The sequence below is a fragment of the Rhodamnia argentea genome, chromosome 2, assembly GCF_020921035.1.
Source record: "Rhodamnia argentea isolate NSW1041297 chromosome 2, ASM2092103v1, whole genome shotgun sequence".
Taxonomy (NCBI): Eukaryota; Viridiplantae; Streptophyta; class Magnoliopsida; order Myrtales; family Myrtaceae; genus Rhodamnia; species Rhodamnia argentea.
The window spans coordinates 26,126,024-26,153,041 of record NC_063151.1 but is presented as its reverse complement, the minus strand read 5'-3'; the positions used below and the strand labels follow the sequence as shown (position 1 = coordinate 26,153,041).

Sequence of the window (27,018 nt, the reverse complement as noted above, 5' to 3'; positions counted from 1 at the left end):
CAATAAGTAAATAGATTCCACCAACTTCATAAGATGGTAAAACTTTAGCCTATAAATAAGGTTTAAAGTGAAGATTTTGAAGTAAGTCGCCATATGTAAAAGGCGAGCTTTAAGAAAGAGAGAGGCATCGTAGCCTAAGTAGACATTGAGAGAGAGAGAGAGAAAGAGAGAGAGAGAGAGAGAGAGGGAGTTGTTCCTCTATGAGACGGAAAGATAAACAAATTAGTTGAGAGTGTCTTTATAAAGTTAAGTATTGTTTTAAGTGTGGTGTGAGAAACTATTGTTGTGTTTTGAAATTAGTTTAGGTGTGGTGTGAGAAACTATTGTTGTGTTTTGAAATTAGGGGAAGCAACTGCCACATAATTTTTTTTTTCCTGTTGTTAGTCAACAAACTTTCTTTGTTTTGTTTTCATTTTTCTTTTTGGGATAATAGCATAAATGGTCCACGAATTATAGTTTAACATGTAATGTCGTCCTTCAACTTTTAATCTATGCAATGTGGTTCATAAATCATAACTCAATGCACAATATCATCCCTAAGCTTTAATTTATTCAATGTGGTCCTTGAACTACTGTCAACTTTTTAATACAATCTTTGGAATAAAAGAAAATGCTTAAAAGTTCATGGACAACGTTGCATATTAGAGCAATGTTTAGGGGACATATAAAACAAACTAATTGGTATGTGACACCCATCCTTGCTTATGTCGACATTTGTATTTGTTGCTCCCTGCCACTATCATCGTCGTCGTATCCCCTCTCTCTCTCTCTCTCTCTCTTTGTGACCTCCAATGATAGGTCCCGCCCTTAAAAAGGAGATCGCACAACCTCAATCGTGGTGGTGGAAGGAAGGGGTGGTCGTGTGATGTCGATAATGATGGTTTGGGACCATGGGGCAGTAGTGCAAGCTAACAGTAGTTGCCGAGGTTGGTAGTGGTCTGGGTGCTCAATCCATATGGCAATAGTGGTGTTCGTGGTGGTGGTAGATTTTTGGGGGAAAAACTAGGTCTTGTGAGAAAAGAGTGAGGTGCGTGTAGATGTGTGCAAAGGGAACCGTTTGAATAGCCTAAATCAGATCGAATCACCCATAATTGGACTGGACCGCCTTGAACCGATGGGTCCCAAGAGAAGCGGTCCAATTTCCTATTCAAATAAATTGGAACCGGAGGGTGCTGATTCAATTTTCAGTTACAGGTGTGGAACTGCCAACCAACACATCCAAACCGGACTTTGTAATATATATATATATATATATTGAAGGAAAATTAAAACTATAAATCCCTAACCTCGTATGTGTGTGTGTATGTGTGTATATATATTGAAGGAAAATTAAAGCTATAAATCCCTAATCTCTCTCGTCGGTCGTATGGTCTCATCTCGATCGCTCTTGTCTCAACTCTCTCGATCCCTTCGTCTCTCGACTCTCAACTCCCATCGACTCATGGCCGCGCCTTTGGTCGTTCCTCGTGGACACAACTAGTGGCCTCGCCTCCCTCTCACGCTATCAATCACTTCCATTTCCTGTAAATTGAAAATTATAATTGCTAACATTTGCCCCTTTTTAGTTTTGTCAATCTACTCCCTGTTCGAAGTACAAAGCGGAGAGTGGAGCATTCTTTGCACGTGTTTGAAGTTTCTTTACAAACAACAGGGCATTCTTTTTTGTTGGGAAAAAAAAAAAAAAGAAGCTTGGGAGGACCTACTTATGGCTTGCTGGAAAACAAGTCGCTGGCGCATGAAGTTTGGTGGGTCCATGAACCAAGGGGTGATTCTGGATTCTAATTTTTCCGAACCAGCCCTTAGTAGGCAATTCTCGATTTTAGGGTGGAAACAGCTCACCCTAAAATCGATCACCCCTAGATGGATGCATCTCGAAGGTTAGATTTATGACTTGGGATCATTTCACAAAAGAACGTTCGTCTTAATGACATAAATACATAAACTAACGCTGTTAATTTAATTAAGTAACAAGCTAAATCAATTATACAGCTCAATTATTCGTATGCAATATCATAATTATGAAAAGTTCAAAAAAACTGCACATTGGCTTAATATGGTCCTCAAGTTTATAATTCGTATATAATATGTAGAAACCTCGTGCTTTAACCTATGAATGTGATCATGTGGGTGATCGGACACTAAAATAACACTCAATAATCAAAACAATAAATAAATTGTAGAGTGCACAATCTTGTTCTAGTACCACTTACAGGATATGCAGAAGCGTTGCGGAGGTAACACGGAGAATTGTAATAGACAACTCGAAACACACTCGTTATACCAAACTCGTTCCCGCCCTTCACTTCAGGGCCTCTCCCTCGAAAGAAAATTTCGCCATTATGATCTCTTTATGCACGTGGGGTACGTATCAGATAGCAGATAATGAAAATTTAAGTGTGAAAATTATAGAGAGAAATTAAAAAAGAAAAAAAAGATGAAGCAGCAAGTAGCAGCAACGTCTTAGATCTGCAAATCTGCATTTGCGGCTCTGGCATTCACTTCACATCGACATGTCTTCATTCTAAGCTTTTCTAATGGCGGCCACCCCCAACCAGTCGAAGTATTCAAGAGCAGGGCCACGTGGCTTACAGTGCAGATCCTCTAGCAGCAGCTCAAAACACTCCGTCATCATCATCACCATCACCATCATAAGAAAAAGCACAATGAGTTCTTACTAGTCTCCTAATTCCTTTGACCGAAAAAAGAAAATAAAGTCTCCTAAATCCAATGAAAAAGAAAGTCAATTGGCTAAATTCTGCCTGTTTCTTTTCCATTTTCTTTTTTTTTTCCTTCCTTTTTACATTAGTTTAAACCTGATTTAGAGTCAAATTAGTAATGCTCGTACCAATGAAACGATTGTCAGAAGACGCGAATGATGAATCTTATAATACGTTAATGGATGATGTAACATTTTACGAAACCACTGTCGACTATTTTGAAAATTTAAACTATTAAATGAAGAGGTAGTTAATATCGAAATATTAATATGGATGAATTCATAATAAGGCTATATTTTACAATTAATATTGAAGTGCTAATTTAAATTCAAGGAAAATTTTCAAGTAAGTATTTGAAGTGCTTTTATTTTCTCAAATAAAGGTCATGTAGCTATAGTGGATCTTATTTCAAATAAGATATGAAGTACTATCATTTTCTCAAATAAAAGCATGACGTGAACCCTATTTTAAATAAGGGTCTAAAATGATCATGTCTGTCTCAAAGAAGGCCTAGACCTTTCAATTGGTTAAGGGCATTTTTGCATTTTATTTTTTTTTATTTTTCCTTTTCTTTTCGCCATAGCTAGAAGACCGACTACCAATGATGCTGGAAGAGGGTTGGGGGGAGGGTTGCCCTCACTGGCCACAGGTGAGAGCCCTAAGAGACCCGCAGCAGGCGAGGTCTTGCTTAGGCTCTCGTCGAGTCACCAACCGTAGCAAATAAAAACAAAGAAATAAGAAAAAAGTAAATAAAAAACAAAAAGTAAATAAAAATAGTTTAGGGTTATAATTGTCTTCGGACGAAATGACCTTGACCGACCGGAATATTTAGCCGATCGGCAAGGTTAGGCCTTTATTTGAAACCGTCATGGCTACTTGAAGCTCTTATTTGATACGGACGTGGCCACTTCAGGTCCTCGTTGAAAATAAGTTCACTTCATGCTATTATTTGAAAAAAAAATGTCATTTCAGATTTTTATTCAAATTTTTTTCCAAATTCGAGGTACATGATGCTGAAAACTATTGATGTTGTATTCAACCAAGACATACCACGAGAAAAAGTCTTAATATATTTTATTCGCTAAAGCTGTTTTTTTTTTTTCCAAAAAAGAAATGTACTCTCCATCCAGCAAAATGGAAAAGAAAAATAAAGGGCGGTTGAGTAGAAAGAGAAAGATCAAAATAAAGGGCGGTTGACTAATATCTAGGGGTGAGCAAAAAGGACCGCCCAGATCAGGACCGCCCGGACCGGATCGGGACCGATGGTTCGGTTCCCGATTTTAGGGAGATCTGGTCCGATTCCCGATTCCTAAAATTGGAATCGGTGATCGGGCGATCCGGTTCCTGGTTCAAGGGCTTAGAACCGGATCGGACCGGTCTTTTTTAAAATTTTTTTTTTAAAAAAATAAGCCTAACGTTTACTTTTTGTTTAGGTTTAGGTCATTTAGGATTCGATCTAAAACACCAATTGAAAAAGCCTTTTTTCTTTGAATTTTTGGTACATCGATCCTTGTTTCTTTGACCTCGAGCTCGATCGCGTCTTCTATCAAAGTGTGTATTCACTTTTTTTGTTCAAAATCGGAAATAGAAAAATAAAGCGGTCCGATTCCCGATTTTTTATGGGAATCGGATCAGACCGGAAACCACTCACCCCTGCTAATATCCAACCAGTCAAGGCAAAACAATTAAGAAGAAAGATCAAAAGGATAAAAAAAAACGAAACACAAAGACGCCCGGAAAAGTGCAAAGAGAAAGAGAGAATTTTTATACTCTTTCCCATACGAGACACGCAATCAGTCGATCTCCTGCGATTCGCTCTCCTTCCGGTTCTAAACCTAACAGTCTCGGTCCCTTGCTCGCGCTGAACCGCCTCTTCTTCTTCTTCTTCTTCGTCTTCCTCTCACGACTTTCTTTGCCCCTCTCCTTAGTGCTGCATCGTCCATTGTTGGAAGCTTCTCCCGCCGAGCGTCCGCCCTCCGTTTTCCGGCTGACTTTGCGCTTCGCATTCGCGCGATCCTGCTCGTGAGTTTGCCAGTTGTCCGAGCTGCTTGGGGGTGTTTCGGACGGTTCCCTTGTGGCGGCGATCGATGGTAGAGTTGAGAATCGAGGCGGAGGGCCTCGGCTCTTGAGGTTGTTGCGATTCCGGTTTCGGGGAATCGTCGGCTGATGAGTGTCGCGGGGGTGGAGTTAATTTGTGGATCGGTGCCTCGCGGGCGGGTCGGATTGCTAATTTCGGCTTCGCATTACGTGATCCTGCTCGTCAATTGCTCGGTGCTCAGCGGTTCGAGGCTTTCGCATGGCTTTCGCTGTGATCGGTTGCCGATATGAGCCGGAGGTGGTTCGATTTTGAGGTGTCTTTTATTACTGTCCGAGATTTCGTGCAACGTCTGTTGATGAGTTTTGTAGCGTCGAGGTGATTGGGCAGAATGAGTTCGTCGAGGCAGGTGACGGCGAGAGACCTGGCTGAGGAAGCCAAGAAGCGGATTGTTTTTCTGGCAATATGCGTCATTGGGCTGTCATACCTCATGTCCTGTAAGCCTTGCGTGTTGTTATTATGTATTTGATCGATTTGTTATTACGTTGTTGTTGATTCATTCCTTTTCCAATCAATTTTGGCTGTACATATGCATCATGAGTTGCAATATTGAGTATTTTGTGGCTCGATTTGCTAAAACACCTCCACTACTGGAATTGCAACTTTCCATTGGCGGGTGGCTGTAGTCTCTTATACATATTTCATTCGTCTAATGTGGTGTTTCTGTATAGTAACAGTCTCTTGGCTATTTCCAAGCATTAAAAACTGTTATGCAGTGTGAACCTTGCATGATATAAATTTTGATTGTAGGAAAGGACAGAACACGGTGTTCTGGATTGGTTCAGGGACGGCATTCATCCGATGTCTCAATGAATGGATGAATTAATGATATGATTCTATACTCTAACTGTGTAAGTGTGAGCTGGTATCCAATTTTAGCTAGACTAGAAATGTAGGTCTGAAGGGAAGGAGGAGTACTAATTGTTGTATAATGGAGTTGTAGGCTAAAAATATTTTTCAAAAGCTTCTTTCCATCGAATAAGTTTTCCAGGTTATTGATGCTGACTTATTCTCTTCCATAGTTCTATCTTGATAATCTGTAATAATCATTGAAATAAAACCCCAGCAATTAATTTTCCTTACTTTTGTAGATGACTTCCTAGCATTGTCAATCAAACGAAAAAGTGAGATTGATGCTCTTTTTCACTGTGGCAACGGGAATGAAGGGAGAGAGGATTCTATTTTTGGCCAGAAATGCATCAGACTTCATCTTTATTGCTTTAGAGTTCAGAGGACAACCTCTCAAGGGGGATCAAAACTGACATACTTCTCTGACAAAGTTCTCAATTAAATGGATGGGGTGAGTAATTCACCCTTGAGGACATAAACCCTCCAAACTTGTGTAGCTACCCAATTGGCAGATTCATTAAGAGAGCAAAGACTTGGCAATGTTTTGGGCCTCAACCAATAACATTAAAAAGAAGGACAAGCTCAAATAACTTTTACAGTTTGCAAATATCTTGCTAGAATCATCTTTTGCTTCATACCGTCATTTCCGACCATTTCAGCAAAGCTAGCATTTCATCCTTCTTGCTGTTGGTGCATCAAAGCTTGAAACCTAATGGAGCTTTGTGGAGTTTTGGAATAATCAAGTCTTGTGATTTTGTGCGAAACTTTGATGTGTTCTCATAATTTGGAAATTTGTTAAACTGAAGGTATTGTTAAAAATTTATCTGCTGTGATTCTTTCTGCTATTATTTGTTATTTGCTGCATCTCCATGCTTATGATGGGACATTCACTGATCTTATCTCTGTTTTCAGTGACAAGCTCTTCTGTGTGGGTTAACTTACCCGCTGCTGCAACATTGATCATTGCTCTTCGCTATTTTTCAATGGATTTTGATATGCGAAGGAAAGCTGCAGTATATAACAGCAAAAAACCTGCAAGCACCGCTTCATCTCTGAAGAAACCTGTTCAAACTCCTAAAGTTGTTCCAAAGTCAAACTGGAGAAGAAAAGTGGATTCTCCTGTAGTTGAAGATGCAATGGATTGCTTTACAAGGCATCTAGTATCCGAGTGGGTCACAGATCTTTGGTACTCTCGTTTAACACCTGATAGAGAAGGCCCAGAGGAATTGGTGCGCATCATCAATGATGTTCTTGCAGAATTTTCAGATCGTGTGAGGAACATTAACCTAATCGACCTTCTTACAAGGTAATCTCATCATGGTATTCTTCATCTTTTTCTGTATCAATATTGTTTCCAAAAATCAGGTTTTCAAATCGTTGACATTAAATGGTGCAGGGATATTGTCACTCTCATCTGCACACATTTGGAGATCTTTCGCCTGACACAAGCAAAGATTGAAAAGCAACAATTCGAACATCTCACTGTTCAGCAACTAGATGGTGAACTAAGGCGTATCTTGGCTTCTGAAAATAAATTGCACCCAGCATTATTTTCCATCGAAGCCGAGCACAAGGTTGCTTTCTTAATATCACCTATACTTAGACATATTTTTGTTCCTTGCTATTCTCATGCTTTCTTTTCTCCCAGCACAGGTTTTACAACATGTAATGGACGGACTTATCACTTTCACATTCAAGCCCGAAGATCTGCAATGCTCATTTTTCAGATGCATTGTCAGGGAGCTTCTTGCCTGTGCAGTGATGAGACCAGTCCTGAACTTAGCTAACCCAAGGCAACTATCTCTTAGCTTTCATTAGTGCACAGCCCCTAATTTTGTCTGTTATTCATTTTGTATGGATATTTTTTGTAGGTTTATCAATGAAAGGATCGAGGCTTTTGTCATTTCTAAAACCAAGGCTAATAAAGGTGCAATCGCAGCTCATGAGGCATCGCCATCTAAAAATGGGACAAGGGTCTCAGCTGATCATTTCTCCAGATTCTTAGATCCTACAGTAACTGGTGTTGAGCTCGTGCAGTTAAAAACAAGTCCATCCAAAAGTGCTTCTAGCACACATAACGCAGAAAACATCAATGGAACATTTCTTTCCAAAGATCCATTGCTTGCTATGGACGCACGATCCTCCCGTTCATGGAATTCTTTGCCTGCAAACTCCCAAAATGGTGATGATAAAGGTATGTTACAACACCGCTCTGGAGGGGAGTGGGGAGAAATGTTGGATGTGATCTCTCGTAGAAAAGCTCAAGCCCTTGCTCCTGAACATTTTGAAAACATGTGGGCCAAAGGGCGAAACTACAGAAAGAAGGAGGGAGAAAATCGGTTGATCGAACAGGCTTCACAGCAGTCTTTAGCGAATAAGGCCGTTGTCACTGATCATTCTAGATCCGTGTCCAACCCCAAAGGAAAGGACAAAGTGGTAAACGGCAATCCTCCTGGAGGTGGCACCTCTTCTGCAGTAGGGAATCCCTCCATCCAACCAAACAAGAACTTGTCAGGTCACTCACTGATTTCTGTAACTGAAGAAGATGATGACCAGAGTCTCATGCGTTTGGAGGAGGCTGATTCAGGGAGCAGTTCATATACTTCTGAAGAAGAAGAAGCTGAGACAATTACTGGTCTTGACTCTCCTGGAACTAAAGTTTGGGATGGCAAGAGTAAGAGAAATGGTGGAGTTACTCCCATCCATCATCCGCTAGAAACTTTTGAAGGCAGTAGCACAAGGAAGACTAGCAAAGGGCATCCTCGCTATCAACGATTTTCTGGTACCCGTTCGGGCAGGAAAAGGTCTAGATTGAGCAGCACAAAGGTGCATGTTTGGCAGGAAATTGAGAGAACAAGCTTCTTATCTGGAGATGGACGGGACATACTTAATACTTCAAAAGGCTATGGGACTGATGAGACCTCTAGTGATGACTCTGAGAATGAAATTTTGGGTAGAGCCCACAGTGGTGCAGCTGCTTCTTCCTCTGCATCCTCAGTATCCCTGCCAGAATGTCGAACTTCGAATACTACCACTGTGCAAAATTCCTTGGTTGTGGATTCTTTTCTGAAGTTAAGATGTGAGGTACTTATTAAGTTTGGTTGTGTATGTTGGCATTCTGTGGTTTTGTTTTCTCTGGTATTTTTAAGGATATAGGAAAGGCATCTAAGCACATGTTTCATTGTAGGTATTGGGTGCGAATATTGTGAAAAGTGGCTCTAAAACCTTCGCTGTGTATTCCATATCTGTCACAGATGTAAATAATAATAGCTGGTCAATCAAAAGAAGGTACCAATAATTTCACCCTGGACTTCGTGTTAATTTGTGTAATGTAAACTCAATATCTTATGCCTATGGTATCCTCAGCTCGATTATCTCTACACAGCGTCATTTTCTGATCTAATTTGTCAACTTATGCATGTTCTGGTGTCTCTTTCTAAATTTGACTGACGTTTGCCATAGGTTTCGGCATTTTGAGGAGTTGCATCGTCGTCTTAAAGAGTTTCCAGAGTATAATCTTCATTTGCCACCCAAGCATTTTCTCTCAACAGGCTTGGACATACTTTTGATTCAAGAAAGATGTAAATTACTTGACAAATATTTAAAGGTCAAAATTCTTTCTCCCTGGCTTTCATTTGCTTTTAAGCTGCAACGGTAGAACCGGCTGGTATCTGGAATTTGCGTGAAGTGCTTAATCTATAGGTTGTCTGTTGTCTGGTCCTATATTATATTAATTCATCAGAATTATGGTTCTTTATCTTTCTCAATGATGATCTCGGCAACTAATTGTTGGTAGAAGCTTTATGCTATTTAAAGTGTTCTAAGCAGTTATTTTTCATAATTAGATGACCTGACCTTCGTTGTCAGTTATATACAGGTAGTACTTGCACAGTCATTCTGTATCTTATTTCAGCTGTGTTTCATTGTAAAGAGCCATTTCTCTTTTTTGTGGTTTTTATGTCTTACCTAAACATGTTTATGTTGTTCAGAAGCTTATGCAGCTTCCAACAATTTCTGGCTCTATTGAAGTTTGGGACTTTCTAAGTGTTGATTCTCAGGTCTGACCTCCATTTCCATGCACTACTATTACCTCATAATCCTTTCCTAAGGCTCTTCAGCCTTATTTTTTTGTTTTTTGTACTTTAAAGCTTCTCTCTCTCTCTCTCTCTCTCTCTCTCTCGGGGTTTTGGGGGTGGGGTTTGGATCTTAGAATGGTGAATTGATTCCTTCCCTCTTCTTTCCTTTTAATTTTTGCCCTCTCTATTTGATTAAAGGACTAAATAGATATTTATAATGTTTTGGCGCAGACATATTACTTCTCAAGTTCCTTTTCCATCATTGAAACTCTATCAGGTGTATTTTTCTGTTCTTTTCCTTTTCAACTCTGCAAATTGGTTGTGCTTTTTGTGATTATTTGGTTTTTTTTCCTGCATTCTGATCTACTCTGCATTTTCCATCTGGTGCTTGATGACTTTCTAGTTGACCTAGAGGATAAGCCCTCTCAAAAGAGCAAAAGGGTTTCAAGTTTTCTTGGGCCAGCCATCAATCCCTTGTCATCCAGAAGAGATAATATAGTTCCCGAAAACAAGGAGACACCATTGCAGACGAAGCATGATCCTGCAGTGGATCGTTCCAGGCTGAATGCACAAGATAAAACTGCCAATAGCAGGGGGAGTGACACCACTAAAGAGACATCTGAGGCACTTCTTGATGCTGCCACTGACCCAACCCTTCCTTCAGAGGTAGTAACTAAAGCCATACTCCTTTTCAAGATGATTAATTGCGGTTTGATATAATCCCCACATTCTCAATCTTGTAGTGGGTCCCTCCAAATCTCAGTGTCCCATTGTTAGATTTGGTCGACGTCATTTTCCAAGTTCAAGATGGTGGATGGATACGGTACTTTGCAGTTGCTTGATTGTTTTCCTTTGTGAAATCCCCCCTTTATTTATCGGAACTAAATGTTGATATTAAACTATATCACAGGAGGAAGGCATTTTGGGTGGCCAAACAGGTTTTGCAACTAGGAATGGGTGATGCCTTTGATGACTGGTTGATAGAGAAAATTCAGCTTCTTCGGAAGGGAGCCGTTGTTGCTTCCGGAATCAAGCGTCTCGAGCAGGTATGGAACTACCATGTGGTTTCTGAGAATCTGGGAAAAGGTGTTGCCTGCCTTATGCAAAGTTAAAGTATTGATGTTGAAGAAGTACTCCTGATTCTTCCATGTACTACTCGGATTATGGGATAAGCGAATTTGTTGTCTATGCCTTTCCTGGTCCACATATTGTTGCAGGGATTGGCTTCGGAGTTTTCTCAATTATGTAAATAGCGTTAACAACTTAATGCTGTGAGTAATGGACAGAATACCAAACCTTTTACGAGTGAAGGGCAATGTCTCAACATGTTTTTAACACGGTGTTGCTTGAATTAGCTTCATGTATCATGCACTCAACTACTTAAATGAATATGTGGCATTGACTCATTTCAAGTTGCTGTTTGATTGAAACAGATTCTTTGGCCTGATGGAATTTTTATAACCAAGCATCCAAAGCGACGACGTGCTCCCCCTGTCAATCCGTTGCAAAGTTCACCACGCCGCCAGCAGTCCTCAGAAATGTCTTCACCTAGACAGAGTGATGAGCAGCAGCAACTGGAAGCAGAACTACGTGCAAAGTTCGTATATGAGATAATGATTGGTAAACTTTGTTTTGACATTTTTATACAGAGTCTGAGTTGATCCATATGACGCCATACAGTATAAAGCTGCCTGATGTTTTGGAACATAAGCGAACTTTTTGGGTAATGCAGATAAAGCACCAGCAGCTATTGTCAGTCTTGTTGGTCGTAAGGAGTATGAACAGTGTGCGAAGGATCTCTATTTCTTTCTTCAGGTAACCGATGGCAAGTTTCTGATCATTGTAGTGGTTCAGTATTCGGTATGCTTACCATTTAAATGGGCTTGCACTCATTAAGGCAATTGCTGCGCTCGATCATTCGAAAATAGATATAGCAACTCTATCTGCATTATGTTTATATTAACATTTGGAGCTATTGTGCCCAATTCTCATTGGAAGTGCTTCCTCCTAAAATGGTTGGCTGGTCAATTTTAGGTATTCTTATGTACTTTTTTTTTTGGGACGAATTCTTATGGACTCTCATCTCCTTTGTTTGAGGTGAAACACCTAATGATTATTTGAGGTCATATCTTTCTGGAGGGACGTTTCTCATTAATTTTACGAAGTATCTGGTGAGTCCCCCAAAAAAGGAAAGAACTTTTATGAGAGCCTGAACATAAAGGCAGATGGGGTATAATCGAAAGAGTCGTGTACATGAGCCTGCTTATGAAACAGCTTTAGATACAAGTTCTTGGCATATTGCAGTAACTTAACTCTGGTATGTCTGTGCAGTCATCCGTGGGTCTGAAAATGTTGGCTTTCGACCTCCTCGAGTTGCTTCTGTTATCAGCATTCCCGGAGCTGGATTCTGTCTTTAAGCAGCTATATGATGAGAAACATAAATTTGGAGAATACAGAGCAGATTAGGCAAAATTCATGTACTAGATTAGTTACGAGATCGAGCAAAGATTTGGGTTCTTTCCCTCTTACACTGTTTCACCTTTCTAGTCTGCACATCTCTTTTACACCAGAGTTTTTCTTTTCCCCCTTGACCATGGGAGCGAAGTATTCCTTACAGAGGTGTGAGTTTTGTATCTAGTTTTTATTCAAGATGTACAGCATTCTAAATGTAAAGCTTCTCGTTTCTCTTCCGTTAACTTTCCTTTTTTGTAGTGGGTTATGTGGCAATATGGCTTTGATAGATCCCAATTTCCTTGGCGTCTCCATTGAAAATCTCAAGGCACGAGTCTTGCTCTCTACTAGGATGAGGCTCTGAAGAATTGCAATGAAGTGTCCAAGAGTGCGACAAGAGTTCAACCTCGGGACCGGTCCTAAAAAATTCCTTGCTTTGACCGCATGTGGTTAAACACGATTCCTTTACCGACCAAACCGTTGTAATTTCCGGGCAGGAGACTGAAGGATTTGAGAACGAGTAATTTCAACTTGAAACGCTAGAATAAACGGCTTTAGCAATCTAACTCCCCAACGTGGATGCTGGATGCACTCAAATGGCCGAAGGCATGCGAAGTGATTTATTCACATGGACGCCACAACCATCCCTCTAAGAAAATGAATTAATTTGCAGTTTCGCTGGCCTTAGAGAACATAATACCAAAGACACCGAGATTCGTTCGTAACCGAATAGGTTTTGCTGCTGCTGGAGTGCCTTTATCACAATATATGTTGTCAGGCAAGTGTCCTTAGTGGAAAGCTAGGGATCACTAATTCCCTCAGCAGGATCAAGTTACTTGAATCAAATTTTTGTTACATTTCGTGGTTGGATTTATGTTGGTTCAAGGAGGAGGAGCATTGATGCCGTCTTTACTATTAACCTTGCCACGACTAAGCTAGAATGGTTCTGATGATGCAATTGCAATCATAATGACGCAAGCCAAAGCAACACCAAAAACCTCAAAACTCTTATCAGATGCTGGGTGGTCGCAAACCAATCTCATACTCTACCATCGATATAAGCTGCAGGTGCGAAGGAGTAAGTTCTGCTCTACAATTTATCAAACTCCCAATCTCATGGAAATGTTGAATAACTTCACTAGCAAAGTCACTAGACATCTTGACGTAGAAGAGCAGCCTATAGGAACCATGAGACTCGAGTTTCTACAGCGATTAAAGCAAACATCTTCCAAGATTTCGATCCACACACAACGAAAACAGATTCCATGTCAATGGATCAGCGGTTCAAGATCCATCGGAACATAGCTAGACAGTTTGGTCATGTGCGACAAATTCATATGAAAGCCAACTACTGAAACTGACTTAATCACATAAGGTTGATATTTAAAGGTGGTGCAAAATCCCCTCCAGGAGGAGCAACATAGCTCCGACCACATAGTGTGACTCAATATGTTTCAACCATTCCACTCATAAACATGTAATTTTGCTTCCCATTTAAGCCATGTTAACTCCATGTAACTGGGATAGCTAGCAACAATAACAAGACGAACCACTCTCGGATCACGACTTTCCCATTCGCAGAAAATAAGAGATGATCATATCGGCACATCAAGCAATAGAAAATTTCTGAAAATTTCCCATCCTCAGACTCAAATCCAACTACAGAAGGAACTAAAAGCATAATCTCAACAATTTATCGGCGACGATGTTCTCAAAATTTGAACTTGTCCAAACACAAATAGCAATTTAAATCTATGGCGAGGTACCCAAACTTCGCCCGGATGATTGATGACCCGACGCCTCAAGCAGAAGCTGCGGCTGCTTGCTTCCTTGGCGCAGCTTGAGTACCTAAACAATTCAAATCACAACCATCTTGCTCATTAGCTAACGCAGCTCTCCAGGTAGGCCGAATGAAAATGAAATGGAAAACGAACGATTAGCCATTGCATCGGCAGGCTTTAAAACTCCATTACCTTCTCTGAATCCGCTCTTGAACCTGCGAGGCAGGTGGCGGAGGTATTTCATCCGACCGGTCCCGGTGGTCTTCCTCCGGATCGCCTTCACACTCCAATTATCTGAGCACGCATCAAGCTCACGCTCAAACGAAAATCGACCAGAACTGAAACAACTCCTAGAAACGACCCAAACAAAACACGAGAGAGTGAGAGAGAGTGGGGCTTACACTTCCTCTTGCGAGCGGAGGGGAAGCCGCAGGCACCGCAACGGCTCTTCTGGAGGTGGAAGCTGCGGCGGCCGCACCTCACGCACAGCGTGTGAGTCTTGTTCCTCCTCTTACCGAAGCTTCCCGTTCCCTTACCCTGCAATCGCAACGCGCATCGGCCCCTGTAAGCACGAAATTTCACGCAGAAAAACAAGCCATTTCAGAGAGGGGCAGAGGGATAGAAAGAACGAGTTTCACCATTGAAGCAGACGGAGTCGAAACCCTAGCTGTAGAGAAGAAGAAGGAAGCGGCTCAAGGTGGAGAACTTATACGAGGAGAAAAAATCGAAGGGGTTTAGGGTTTGGCCTTGGGCTTGGGCTTGGGCTTGAGGCCCGCGAATTGCCCATCTACTAAGCGGACTTGTTAAAGTATTACGGGCTCGCGTGTGAGTAAGGGCCGGGCTTTTTCGGGCCAGCCCCTTGGGTCGGGCCTTTTTGTCATTAATCTTGACTGCGTTTTGTTTAGCAAAAAATTAACTAGTTGATAAATATTTTCCTAAAAATAATCGTTATATCGCTGTTAAACATGAATAAATAAATAAAAATTGTGAAAATATAAAGAAATAAATTGTTGTTGGTTATTTCGAAAGATACAAGCAATCATTTTTAAAAAAATATTTTTTACAAAATAAATGTATTCTAATGAAAAATGATTGTGATACAATACAACGGTAAATACCTTTTCTTAAAATGCTCATTGATTAGTCGATGTGGGTCCCAGATCTGTCATGATGAAACCATCATCAACGCATGTAAGTCAGGAAGGAGATTGGAACCCCTTGACATTGAGAACTTGAGAGAGGAAGGGACAAAAATGAAAACTTCAAGCAAAGGACAAAGAAACTCGTTTGGACTTTCAGTGCCTTTGTTCCCAGGTTAACTCTTGCAAGCTCGTGCTGTCCCTCTCTCTCTCTTGTCCGTATACGCAGACCACCATCTGCAGAAGGGGGGAGACATGAATCCACACGGATTTGGGTCAGTACCGTCCTCGCGAATGGCGACACCGAGGCGAGCATCGTCCCGGCACGACAGCCACGAGAGCCACAAAATGCTAATGCCAGGAAATCTATCTGATGAACCCGTGATTCTTCTTCTCCATCGGCAAAAAACAGGGGCCATTTAAGAGAACCTGATGGGAGAGTGAACTTCAATCTAGACGAAACAGACAGGTGAATAGGATGGAGAAGAGTGCGATCCAAACCGAACATGTCAGGAGCTTCATGAAATTCGGGAAGCACGCTCCCGGCAACAGAAGGTGGGTGCAAGAAGGGAAGGTCAGGAGACCGGTGGCTTCGTGTTCGGCAAAATCCGAAGGACATTCGAGCCCGGAAAATGAGGACAGAGGAGTCCTGGCCTTGGCAGAGAAGATGAAAGAGTTGGAGCTGATGGATTCGGGCGACGTGGAACATGTCCTGGACCTTGAGGAGGCTCTCCACTACTACTCCCTCCTCACAAGCCCAGTGTTCCTAGACATTGTCCACAAGTTCTTCATGGATATTTACTCCGAGTTCTCCACGGCGCGGCAGCCTGCCAGGATGGACAGCCCAAAGAGGAGATTCGGCTCTATGGAGTCCTAGATGGATCTGCAATGGCTTCGTGTTGTTGCTCTTCCCGTGGTCTTCTGTGTTCTACTCGATCGATTTGTAGTAATCCCGACTGGATTTTTCTTTTCCGATCCAATCTCTAACTACTTGAGTTTGGCCCATCTTGAATGAACCTGAAGTTCTTACCACTTGCGGAGTTTCACTATGCTCTCTCGGACATTGCCATGTAATCTTCTCGTTATCCTTTTAATTAGCTCAAATTTAGACCATTATCATCCTGAGAGTAGAGGTATAACTCCATTGTCTTCAATGAAAAAAACTGCCTCGGTAGCTATTATTGGTACAATTGTAAGTTGAAAAGACTTCTTCACTAGAGGATTCATTCAAGCACCTAAATTGTCTCATTTACAATCTGCAAACCCGGTAGCAGAAAGAGAAAAACTCGAGCACATTCGGTATGATGCAAGCTGACAGTGCGGTAAAGCACCGTTCTTCTGTCTTCTCTTCCTCAAGCAACCTTTGAACAACTGCGTCGAACCTGACCATTGGGAGCTGTTAGGACCTGGAGGTTCGACAGCTTCATCATGGTCTCGGCAAAGTCTCTGCGAAACAAAGAGACATCCGAGGCATATGCTCTGACCCAACTCCCGGTTTCTTCTCCTACCATGAGCTGTTGATCCGCGTAGAGAACCCCTTTACCTTGCAGCAGCCTCCGGTAGTACTGAGTCCCGAAACCAGAACTTGGCCCCTCATAGTTCATCACTATACCGGGCTCTTCAGATGTCAAACTCGAGAAGCCAAATGTGCTGTGGGATGATGATGGCGCCGGAGACAGCGATGGAGGCGCTGAGAGACTCTTGCTGCATTTGGATCTCATTAGGTTGAGGAATCCGACATCTAGAGATGGGTCAGGCTCGCTAGTCCCGGAAAAATTGTAGAGACGGCTCTGGAATGATTTGCAGTGAATCACTCCGATGCTGTGAGCTCCTGGCAAATATAAAATCTGAGTTAATCTAGTGCAAACCATTGATTACATCCACGTAAGTGCTAGTTTCAGAAATTGGCCACTTCACGATAAGGCGTTACAAAGATTGAAAGCACTTATCAAGCAAACATATAATCGGATAAGCAAGATACCGAGCAGATTGACAATCTCTCTTTCACCGAATCCTTTTGATCCAAAAGATGCAAGCGTGTCCGAGAGATCTCCATATGGTGAAGGAAGTTGATAAGTCGCTAGATCCGCATATGAACGCGTGCTATCTCTTCTGCCAGTGCTCAGCGGATAGAATGGACCTCCAGCCTGAAATGCCACAAATCAGTAACCCCAAAAATCTCAACTTTGGATTCTGCCGAAAAACTGATGACGTTTTATCACGTATATTGAGTTTTGCACGTTGCAGAGTCCTGTTTTAGCGAATTACCATGAGAAGGCCTTCTCTGGCAGCCAAAACAAGAATGTCCGCGCACGATACGACGCTGGGGCAGACCTCTTCGATCTCGGCCTTGACAACGTCGATGATCTCAAAACCCTTCAGTGTCTCGTTTGGAGGCGTATCTTTCTCTGCATCCATCACTTCGGTCGAGTCCAACAAAACAGAAGCATCACATCCCTGCGTCAGTTTCGTTTCAGCAAGAGATGGTATAAATTTCAGATGGTCACGCCTAAGATCAAAGGAATGAATTTGAAAAAGACCCAAAATTCAACAGGAAAGCAGTATGAAGATTCATGAATAAAACACCCAACAGGAGTGGAATTTCCAATAGCTGCAACTACACCCGAATCGCTGAAGAAACAGAGCGATGTAGACATGGAGCAAGACCCCACTATTGACTTCACAGTTATTACTAAAAACACCAGATACAGGACAGAAAAAGATGGAAAATAGCATTGTGAAAGAATTCTTCAAACACGGTAATTGGATCTTGCGACCAGGCCAGAGATAATGAGATATCAGAATGGCAGTCGAACTCGTCACCTCGATGAAGCAGTCGTGAAAGACAAGCCGCAAGAGCGAGGGAGCAACATCGGAGCGAATGCCGTAAATTCGCCGTACCGCCTCTCGGACGATCTTCTCGGCTTGTGGGCATGACTCGCGATAGTAATCGTACTCGAGCGACTCAGCTGAGTAAGGCCCCGCGGAGTCAGCTCTATAGGGGTCGCCGGTGTACCGTCCAGGCCACGACATCAGCCGAGACGAGAAATTCCTGGCGAAGTCTGAAGGAGGCGGGAACCAGAAAGGCGAGGGCGAGTTCTTCCATGCGGTATCGGCGTTCGGGTTGGTGAGGGCCATGTAGATGCAGAGCAAGATCGTCAGGAGGCTCAGTTTCTTGACGCAGTCCATTGGTTTTCTTGTTTTTTTCTTCGATTCTCTCTTTGAACCCTCTTTAAGTGGTGGGTCGGTGAGGATTTTCCTACTTTTCTTTTGTGGCTTCTTGATTCTATTCCTGTGTTATGCAGCTTCTTGATCATCTGTTTTGCAGAGAGAGAGAGAGAGAGAGAGAGAGAGAGAGAGAGAGAGAGAGAGAGAGGGGGGGGGAATGAGGATTTGAGAAGGTTAAACTTAGCGGGAAGGGAGGTGATAAAAACGGCGGCGTTTATTGGAAGTTCGTTAAATGCTGCTGTGTTAGATTTCAAGCGACAATTAAACTCTAAAAATCTTTTTAACAATTAACTCGTATCATTCCGTTCATTCAAATGAACGGAAAAATGCAATTTTTTTTTTCCTATATCTTCAATTCTAAGTAGTCATAATAAATGTATGAGAAAATTATCGAAAAAGTCCTAAATGTATTGCAATAGAGCCAATTTAATCATAAACCTTTTTTTTTTGCCATTTTTTTTGTCGAATTTTTTGCCAATTTAGTTTTAAACCTTTTGCATTTGTGTTAATTCATTTCATCCGATAAACTTTGAATGGCCGACAATGACATTGATAATTAATAATATTTTAATTTTTTTTCGAATTATTTTTTTTTTTTTTCTTCTTCCTAGTCTCCGGATCGGCACCTGGCCGGTGGAGATGGACAAGGCTGAAGGAGGAAGAAGAAGAAAAAAAAAAACAAAAAATTTAACATAAATTTATTTTAAAAAATATTAAAATATTATAAATATTGCCATGTCGGTGCCACATCGGCGTTTGTCGGTCAGAGTTGGATTGATGGATTGAATTGGCACAAATAAAAAAGGTTTAAGACTAAATTTATATAACTGAATTAGCAAAATTGCAATACATTTAGGATTTTTTTGATAATTTTTCCATAAAAAAATGGTCTTGTGAATTTCCCATGTATTAAAACATGATAGAACCATTGAGAAGACTAAAATCGACCATTGCAACAAATTTTAAGATTTAAACACAAGAAATTTAAAATTTAAAATTTAAGTTCGTTATCACAATAAGTTTTAGGACCCTTACCATAATTATTCTTGAGCTAGAATAGCAATTTATTTCACTAATATAATCTTTAATCTTCTGATAATTTGTCAACATAGTATTTCCGACCAATTTTGACTATAAATCGCTCACATGGATGTTGGCCATCTTACATGACAGCTATTAGGGACCAATTTCGCAAAATGGAAACCATGAACCACTCGCTCCCACCCGCTTGTTTCATGGACCCACCCGAGAAACGAACCATCGGTCTAATCCAGTTCTCGGATGGCCCATGGAAGCGGTTGTATCGCGCACTAACATCAATTAAAAAAGCCTGTATGCGAGTGAACCCACGGATTCATTCTCAATTTCCCATGAGAGAAAGAGATAGACATGAGCGTTGGTGCCCTTGTTGATTTCTTAGACAAATTCATAGAAAAATATCACATTTGCGTCAATGAACATCGGATGATTGATGAAGCAAAAGAATAAGGAAATATGTCACACTTCATCAAGCCGGAGAGTAACACGCAAAAACATCAAAGGACGGGAAAAAAGAAAGATGAAAACCTTTCAGAAATCTTTCCAAGTTGTATAAGTTCAACTCGTGCAGCCCCAGACACTAAGAACAAGCTCAACTACTTCATCACGAGAATCCAGTGTGGACTCGTGAATTCGACTCCTAGTCTCCAGCTTTATACTGGGGTAATCAGAAGCAACTTTTTTTTTTTTTTATATATATTTGAGATAGGTAGCTTTAATTAAAAAAAACATATATATTATATAAATAAGTCCGGTCCGATTAGTCCGGAGAAGTGGTTCCCCCTTGGAACCGGGAACCGAACCGACACTCGCCGGTTTCAGTAAATTGAAATCGAGAACCGAATCAATATCCGATGGAAACCACCTAAAACCAACTAGTTGGGTAGGGTGCGGTCCGATTCGGATGGATCCTAATTTTTTTGCTCACACCTAGCAATCGTAAGGACAATTTTTCCATTTAAAAAAAAAGAATTTTGAATTCTTTTAAATCATATTATGATTTTTTTTTATACTTTTATTTCTTTTCCTGGTCTTTTACTGTTGGGTGATACCTTTGTACGCCGCAAGTGAGGGCCTACATGCTCTCATCGACCGCTAGGGAGAACTGCAAAATCCCTCGGTTGCCGATGGCAGAAAATTAAAGAGAGGGAAAAGAAAAAAATTTTATATATGATTGGTTAAAATTAGTCGAAATAAATTGGTATCCGTATAATAAGTTTGACAAATTTTTATAATAAATTTATGATATTTTTAAAAAGGTTTTCCAATTTACGACGGAAAGCGACCATGGAGGGATGGTCTGGTTGCCTTCCCCCGACCGCAATCTTCGACGGGGAAGGAGAGAAAAAGGACAATCGGATTAGGAAAGACGGTAAATCAATGTCTTGACTTTATGTCGATTAAAGAATGAAACGAACTCGAACAGTAGAGAGAGAGAGAGAGAGAAAGAGAGAGAGAGAGAGAGAGAGAGAATATGCCATGGAAATGGAAGTGGGTAGCAGTTTCGAAGGGATTGAAGGAGGTATGCCCCACGCTCTTTCTCTCCATTGTCATGCCCCTCACGCAATGCCAAATTTCCACAGGAAGCTCGCTCGAATCTTCTCGAACTGACTCCACACCACCGCCATTCCTTCTCCTCCTTCTGGTGTATATATTGGCCGTCCTCATCCTCAATCCCGACCCAAGTTCTTGCTCGCCTTGTTCTTCGGGGAAGAGAGAGAAAAAGCGCTAAACTTTCCGATTCCGGCATTCCCACAAGCATCTAGACAATGGCGGAAGAAGGCGTCGTCACCGTCTACAGCAGCAACGTCGTCGCCGACACCAAGAAGAATCCCTTCTCACTCAAGGTCGGCATGGCCCAGATGCTCCGCGGCGGCGCCGCCCTCGAGGTCACCTCCGTGGAGCAGGCCAAGATTGCCGAAGAGGCCGGCGCCTGCTCCGTCGTCGTCTCCGATCCGTCCGGACCCGCTGGGGGCATCTCGCGCATGCCCGATCCCTCCCTCGTCAAGGACGTCAAGCGCGCCGTCTCGATCCCGGTCGTCGCGCGGGCCCGCGTCGGGCATTTCGTGGAAGCCCAGATCCTGGAGGCCATCGGGGTCGATTACGTCGACGAGAGCGAGGCTCTCGCGATCGCTGACGACGACAATTTCATCAACAAGCACAATTTCAGGAGCCCCTTCGTCTGCGGGTGCCAGAATCTCGGAGAGGCGTTGAGGAGAGTGAGAGAAGGTGCAGCGATGATCAGGACGCAGGGCGATCTGGTCGGATCCGGGAATGTGGCCGAGACGGTCAAGAATGTCAGGTCAGTGATGGGGGAGATGAGGGTCTTGAACAACATGGACGATGATGAAGTTTTTGCATTCGCGAAGAAGATTGAGGCGCCTTACGATCTCGTGGCGCAGACCAAGCAAATGGGTCGCCTCCCCGTCGTCCATTTTGCGGCTGGAGGGATCATAACTCCAGCCGACGCAGCGCTGATGATGCAATTGGGGTGCGACGGCGTATTTGTGGGTTCCGAGGTTTTCAATTGCTCGGATCCATATAAGCGCGTGCAGGGCATTGTCCGAGGCGTGAGGCATTACACGGATCCACACGTGTTGGCGGAGACATGCTCCGGGCTTGAGGAAGGAATGGCAGGGCTCCATCTCGGTCAGGAGAGGATCGAACAATTTGAGGCCGGGGATGGGTTGTAACTGAGTTTTTCTTGCCAAAAGTATATGCCTACTCTGTTACAGAGGTACTGGGCTTTTTACAGAGTCTCAATGAATTTGCTGCTCCTTTTTTCTTTCCGTGTTGTATAATTCTGCTGTGGAAACAATTTCGGGTAGGGAATACAGGTACATCTTCTTGTTTGACATATGATATGAATCAAATAGGGCCAAGTACATTCCTTACCAGTGCCATTTTGCTGTGTGTATTCTGTTCTATGGAATATAATGGTCATGATCCAATTTAAAAAGGAATGGCGTTGTTGTGTTCACTATTCGATGCTGGTCCTCTGAAGATGAGAATGAGATGTTGGTGAGAACTGAGAAATAGGAGACTTAGCAAGGGGTTTCAATGGATCCATTGCTCTACCTGGGCATGACCACGGATGTGCCTGAAAGATAGCTTTGGATTGCTTTGTCTGTTGGGCATAACATGCAGATTGTTTCATCGATCTTGCGGCAGTTCAGTAATAGGCCAATCTTATTAATGACAATTTCTCCTTGCACCTTTCGCTTGCGTCCTTTAGGGGAGTTCTTGCTTGTTACAATAAGCAATAGAATAAAGGTAGATACTTTTTGCCTGTAGGTAACACTAGCTTAGAGAGGCATGTGGAATTAGTTATGGAAGATGACTGGTTGATGCAGGGGCATCAGAAAGAACAAGCACGAGAGGGTGTGACAATTATCAGAAAGAACTACCTCATTCTTGAGCCATGTGTACATCTCCCTGCCGCATAATACGAGTTCATGTCTCTATCTTGGAATGGATGAGAGCTGCTGTTAGGTAGAATTAGTCGAAGTTGGGGTTTCCTGCTGCATAACCTTGAAGATCGGCAATATTGTTAGCTTAGATTGGCTGCAAATTTTCTGTATGTCATTGAGAAAGCACTGCAGTTTCAAGTAGATGAAAGATTGACATAATCCCATCTATCAAATCTGTGAGTATCTGGGCACAATGTTGAATGTATGTGAACTCATTGACACGACAATACTCTCTGGCTTATCTGTGGTCTGTTACCCCAAGACAAAGCTGTGCTAACTTGTACACACTTAAGTGGCATTTTCTGTTTGACTGTTTGTGTGGTCCTTGCTGTTGGACAAGCACCTAAGAGCAGTCTCATAAGCAGAAAAAATAGCACCATTCACCATGAAAGCTCTGGCGACTGCAGTCCCTAGTCCTCGCCACAGAACGCCATACCCATCTGCTTGTACGCTCTTGCAGAAACAATCAACTATGCCATTGTATTTCGTCGGGGATAGTTGGGACTGAGCCTGTAGCCTCGTTTTCAACACATCCAATGGATAGCAAAAAACCCAGCTTGCTACTCCAGCTAGCCCTCCTGCTATGAGCATCGTCCTTAAGCTTTCATGCCCGTTCTTCCTGCAGCCTGGGTGGAGCTTCTCTCTCATGTACTCGTAACTCCAGAAATAGACTCCATGGGCAGGCGCATCCCTAAGGACGGTGATCCCTAGTCCGCGGTACATGCCCTTTAACCCTTCGCGTTTGTATATGGACTTGGCGACACTTACCGGTCCCCTGTGATGCTGCTGTTGATGAGTTTGGGCGTGTTTTCTGTCCTGTAATTGAAGCTGAATCTTGATCAGTTCTACAGGGGTGAGGATGAGGCTCTGTACAGCCCCAGTGCCAACCCCACCCAGAGCAACACCCTTGTATGAAGGAGGGTCTTTCGGCGAAACAGACGAGTCAAATGCTCGAGAAAGGATGGCGTAAATTTGGAATACCATGGCGTTCTGCGAAATGCAGGGATATTGTCTCAGAATACGAAAGTAAAACAAGCACATGAAAATTGTTGTAAAACCGAGTCTATTGATCGAAATTAGTTCACTTCGGTCATACGAACATTCCTTGGGTACTAAACGATTCTTATCATTCGAGGGTACGAAGAAAATTGCTTGAAAAGATACGCTTCAACTTGAGAATTGGCTTCCTCTTGCTTGCGCTTAGACGGGTCATTTCATACTCGCTAAGTTTTTCTTTCTCATCACAAGCATGTAACATACTTCAAACATAAGCACAGAGAAAATAGTTTCTGAAGAATCACGTCATCAGCCTACACCATTGTCACCGTGCTATGAGATTTGATTGCTGACAGGTAAATGGTGACCGTGGAAAGAGACCATGACATAGCCTAGTCCCACACGAAAATAACTCTCCGCGATGATGATGTTTCCTGGCACCTAATGTGTCTGCTGAATGGAAAAACAGAGTTCTTGTGGAAATTCTTAGCTATCTTGTGGACAGCGACATTCCTGAATATAAAACCAGAAAAGCACAAATGTCCGAGTGGAAGATGACACTTCAATGTAATCACAACCCAAAAAGCAAATCCAATTCGATAAGCTAAGCTACCTAATTTCTCCATTAGAAATAACCAAGTGATATAGGAAGATCAAGAAAACTGGGGAACTCCTCTTTTCTTCCAGTCTTTCCACCCAAAAAAAAAAAAAAAGCGCTAAGAATCAGCCGTGCTGGTGATTTCCTCAACAGCGCAGCACTCTAATCACTCTGCATTCATGCTCTTCAGGGAGAAAAAAAGAAATCTTGAAATCGTCAAATCACATGAGAATCATTCGTCTCTCCCAGCACATTTAAAACCATTGCAAAAAGGACATGAATCTTAAGAAAGCGCATAACCAGATAAACAAAAGACATTGGGGCTCAGACATACGATTCATTGTACATGATACTAGTGTCGATTAGAATCCTACCAAAAGAAAAAAAAATGTCGATTAAGACTGACCTGAAACGTGACGGAAGCCAAGGGTGCGCCCATGCCCCGGTACAGAGCGGCTGGCCCTTCATCGTGGATGATTTTCCTGAGGATGCTGACGGCCGAGCCCGACCCCAGGTGCTGCTGCCTTATCCGGAGGGTGTCGAGAGGGTAACCGGAGATCACCCCAGCGGTGCCCCCGAACCCGCCAGCCACAAATTCTCTGCCCCAACTGCTCGCGAGAAACTCCGGCCAGAACTCCATGTTCCACAACTATACTAACGCAAACGACGATATATAATCTCCCTCATTCGATCCATCTTTACCTCTCGCGGACATATACTCGTCACCCCCTTTTTTGTTTTCGCGTACACGGATCAAACACACACACTCTCTCTCTCTCTTATCTCTGTCTCAGGAAACAAATATCACATCACCACCCTTCTCGGGTCTAGATATCTTTCACCAACGTTGCGATATATAAGCGCTCTCTCTCTCTCTCTCTCTCTCTCTCTCTCTCTCTCTCTCTCTCTGTGTGTTTAATGAAGAAACGAGACTCACCCAGAAGAGGATAGACACCAGATTTGTTTCTGTTTTCTCTTGATAAGTGCTCTCGCAGATTTCTTCAAATTTCCTCGTTATGTAGGTCTCTCCTCTTACCACACAAAACCCGGACTTAACAGCCCAACCCTCTTGCCCTTATCACTCTTTTCGCTAGAGAGAGAGAGAGAATCGACCTCAACTGGAAGGCCAGTAGTAAGTAATTGCAGCACACCAGAGAGGCCTTTTAGAGAGAGGGAGAGGGATAGAGGTGAGAAGAAGCCGAAACAAAATTGCCAACGGTGGCTATTCGTTGGCTATTTTGTTGTTAGCGTCTGGACCGACGAGATGTCTCCTCCCTCGTTCAGTGGAGGGAACCCACGTGGACCACTCGTCCTCCTCCACATGGAATTTCCTTGAATCTGCGAGTGGCTTTTGGTTCTTTTTCTAATTCGCACTAAACGCAGAGATAGGGAGGAGAGTGGGATACGGGAAGTATAGTGAACAGTTGCGTGGCTATCCAACCATTCAATCGGCTATGGAGGGAGGTTTCAGCAAGCAAGTAAACCGATGATGACTAGTAAAAACTTAAGTAGGTCGATCGTAGCTCATAATAGTAGTGGTCAAATCTGCACTAAGAAATTCGATAAAGACAGAACTCTTAGTAGCCAAATCGAGAAAGAGTTGCTCGCAAGACCTCACCACAAACTAATTCACAAAAAGGGAACTTGGATTAAGACAACCCCTCTTTCAAATGGGCCGAAAGCATCAAAAGAGTTTGGTAGAAATGCAGTTCTTATTAAGGAGAATCCGAATTCGTTTCTTTATTCATTTGCTCTTTTTCTAATTTGCAAACAGAAATTTTGTGCAATTACAAACCTATTCTTTTGCTCAAAAACTGTTCCGAGGAATAGAATTAGAAAAAAAATCATTTTTACTCAAAAATTATTCCCCAATAACAAAATTATTACCAAAAAGAACCTAAGCGAAATAAAAATCTCACGGCCTCCTATCTAATACTAGAACTAGGGGTGTGCAATCGGATCGGAATTACCCAAAAGCCGAATCGGACCACCCAAAAAATAGGTTTGGGAACCGGTTCCCATTCAAATCAATCCAAGAACCGGTTTTGAATTTTAAGAACTAATTGGAATCGGCTCGATTCGATTCTCGGTTCCAAGTACCTAGGAACGGATCGGTTTTTAACAACTGTTAAAAAAAAAATCCTAGTCTCGCTTGCTTCACCTTCTCTATTTTTGATGGATTGTAATTTCTATTGCTCATATTACGGATTGTTGCTTTTGATGGATAATGAGTTTTATTATTCATTTTTTACTTTGACTCGTTTTATTGCTACTCATTTTATTTTGCTAAAAAAAATAAAATAAAAAATAGGTTTTCGGATAGATCTTGAAACTAGATCCATAAAATTGGGTAGGTTCCAAAATAGATTCATCGACAAATAGGGTAAGTTTCGGGTTCCAAAAATTTGGAACCGATTCTAACAGGTCGGTTTCAAGGCCTAGATCCGAAACCTACCCACCCGGCCTATGCTCACGCCTAACTAGAACCAAATTTTTATTGAATATTCGACTGGGTCTTGCTTATTGTTAATCCGATTAATCAATCTAGAACAATTTCATATATTAACAGTAGCATCTGTG

At 42.2% G+C, this 27,018-nt stretch overlaps 5 protein-coding genes across 7 annotated transcripts; 2 read left to right on the top strand and 3 right to left on the bottom strand.

Moving 5' to 3' along the window:
• The first annotated feature begins 4,509 nt into the window (after positions 1–4,509).
• Positions 4,510–12,429, top strand: LOC115737517. Of its 2 annotated transcripts, XM_048273724.1 has the most exons (16): positions 4,510–5,249; positions 5,979–6,111; positions 6,574–6,967; positions 7,058–7,235; positions 7,315–7,454; positions 7,533–8,745; positions 8,849–8,949; positions 9,124–9,268; positions 9,651–9,719; positions 9,969–10,014; positions 10,141–10,403; positions 10,481–10,560; positions 10,648–10,783; positions 11,171–11,357; positions 11,470–11,552; positions 12,069–12,429. In XM_048273724.1, the coding sequence occupies exons 2-16, from the start codon at positions 6,108–6,110 to the stop codon at positions 12,201–12,203; spliced, it is 3,174 nt and encodes a 1,057-aa protein (XP_048129681.1). In that variant the 5' UTR covers positions 4,510–5,249; positions 5,979–6,107; the 3' UTR covers positions 12,204–12,429. The 2 variants fall into 2 exon arrangements, with proteins under 2 accessions (XP_048129681.1, XP_030525536.1); XM_030669676.2 differs by lacking the exon at positions 5,979–6,111 and having other exon boundaries at positions 4,511–5,249.
• Positions 12,430–13,802: 1,373 nt separating this feature from the next.
• On the bottom strand, positions 13,803–14,682 carry LOC115737525 (60S ribosomal protein L37-3-like). Its single transcript, XM_030669688.2, has 4 exons — positions 14,608–14,682; positions 14,371–14,506; positions 14,162–14,263; positions 13,803–14,036 (listed from the first exon to the last, which is right to left on the bottom strand). Exons 1-4 carry the CDS (start codon positions 14,608–14,610, stop codon positions 13,990–13,992), a joined length of 288 nt encoding a protein of 95 aa, XP_030525548.1. The 5' UTR covers positions 14,611–14,682; the 3' UTR covers positions 13,803–13,989.
• A 1,400-nt stretch (positions 14,683–16,082) lies between these two features.
• On the bottom strand, positions 16,083–18,362 carry LOC115737520 (putative Peroxidase 48). Its single transcript, XM_030669680.2, has 4 exons — positions 17,932–18,362; positions 17,377–17,565; positions 17,090–17,255; positions 16,083–16,939 (listed from the first exon to the last, which is right to left on the bottom strand). The coding sequence occupies exons 1-4, from the start codon at positions 18,295–18,297 to the stop codon at positions 16,461–16,463; spliced, it is 1,200 nt and encodes a 399-aa protein (XP_030525540.1). The 5' UTR covers positions 18,298–18,362; the 3' UTR covers positions 16,083–16,460.
• Positions 18,363–20,957: 2,595 nt separating this feature from the next.
• LOC115737522 (pyridoxal 5'-phosphate synthase-like subunit PDX1.2) lies at positions 20,958–22,229 on the top strand. Its single transcript, XM_048273746.1, has 2 exons — positions 20,958–22,111; positions 22,199–22,229. Exon 1 carries the CDS (start codon positions 21,144–21,146, stop codon positions 22,065–22,067), a length of 924 nt encoding a protein of 307 aa, XP_048129703.1. The 5' UTR covers positions 20,958–21,143; the 3' UTR covers positions 22,068–22,111; positions 22,199–22,229.
• Positions 22,230–22,937: 708 nt separating this feature from the next.
• Positions 22,938–25,319, bottom strand: LOC115737521 (mitochondrial arginine transporter BAC2-like). 2 transcript variants are annotated; one of them, XM_030669682.2, is made up of 2 exons: positions 24,845–25,319; positions 22,938–23,834 (listed from the first exon to the last, which is right to left on the bottom strand). In XM_030669682.2, exons 1-2 carry the CDS (start codon positions 25,076–25,078, stop codon positions 23,133–23,135), a joined length of 936 nt encoding a protein of 311 aa, XP_030525542.1. In that variant the 5' UTR covers positions 25,079–25,319; the 3' UTR covers positions 22,938–23,132. The 2 variants fall into 2 exon arrangements, with proteins under 2 accessions (XP_030525542.1, XP_048129716.1); XM_048273759.1 differs by having other exon boundaries at positions 22,938–23,660.
• Between the last annotated feature and the right edge of the window lie 1,699 nt (positions 25,320–27,018).

Bases quoted from the DNA above. Each gene is read 5' to 3' on its own strand.
- LOC115737517 (XM_030669676.2), top strand. From the start codon at position 5,144: ATGAGTTCGTCGAGGCAGGTGACGGCGAGAGACCTGGCTGAGGAAGCC. The intron at 5,250-6,573 runs GTAAGCCTTGCG...CTCTGTTTTCAG, and splicing joins GCTGTCATACCTCATGTCCT to TGACAAGCTCTTCTGTGTGG. The intron at 10,015-10,140 runs GTGTATTTTTCT...ATGACTTTCTAG, and splicing joins CATCATTGAAACTCTATCAG to TTGACCTAGAGGATAAGCCC.
- LOC115737525 (XM_030669688.2), bottom strand. The intron at 14,264-14,370 runs GTAAGCCCCACT...ATGCGTGCTCAG, and splicing joins CTCCGCTCGCAAGAGGAAGT to ATAATTGGAGTGTGAAGGCG. The intron at 14,037-14,161 runs GTAATGGAGTTT...TGAATTGTTTAG, and splicing joins CAAGAGCGGATTCAGAGAAG to GTACTCAAGCTGCGCCAAGG.
- LOC115737520 (XM_030669680.2), bottom strand. From the start codon at position 18,297: ATGGACTGCGTCAAGAAACTGAGCCTCCTGACGATCTTGCTCTGCATC. The intron at 17,566-17,931 runs GTGACGAGTTCG...AAACTGACGCAG, and splicing joins TTCACGACTGCTTCATCGAG to GGATGTGATGCTTCTGTTTT. The intron at 16,940-17,089 runs GTATCTTGCTTA...TATATTTGCCAG, and splicing joins AGAGATTGTCAATCTGCTCG to GAGCTCACAGCATCGGAGTG.
- LOC115737522 (XM_048273746.1), top strand. From the start codon at position 21,144: ATGGCGGAAGAAGGCGTCGTCACCGTCTACAGCAGCAACGTCGTCGCC.
- LOC115737521 (XM_030669682.2), bottom strand. From the start codon at position 25,078: ATGGAGTTCTGGCCGGAGTTTCTCGCGAGCAGTTGGGGCAGAGAATTT. The intron at 23,835-24,844 runs GTCAGTCTTAAT...TGCATTTCGCAG, and splicing joins TGGCTTCCGTCACGTTTCAG to AACGCCATGGTATTCCAAAT.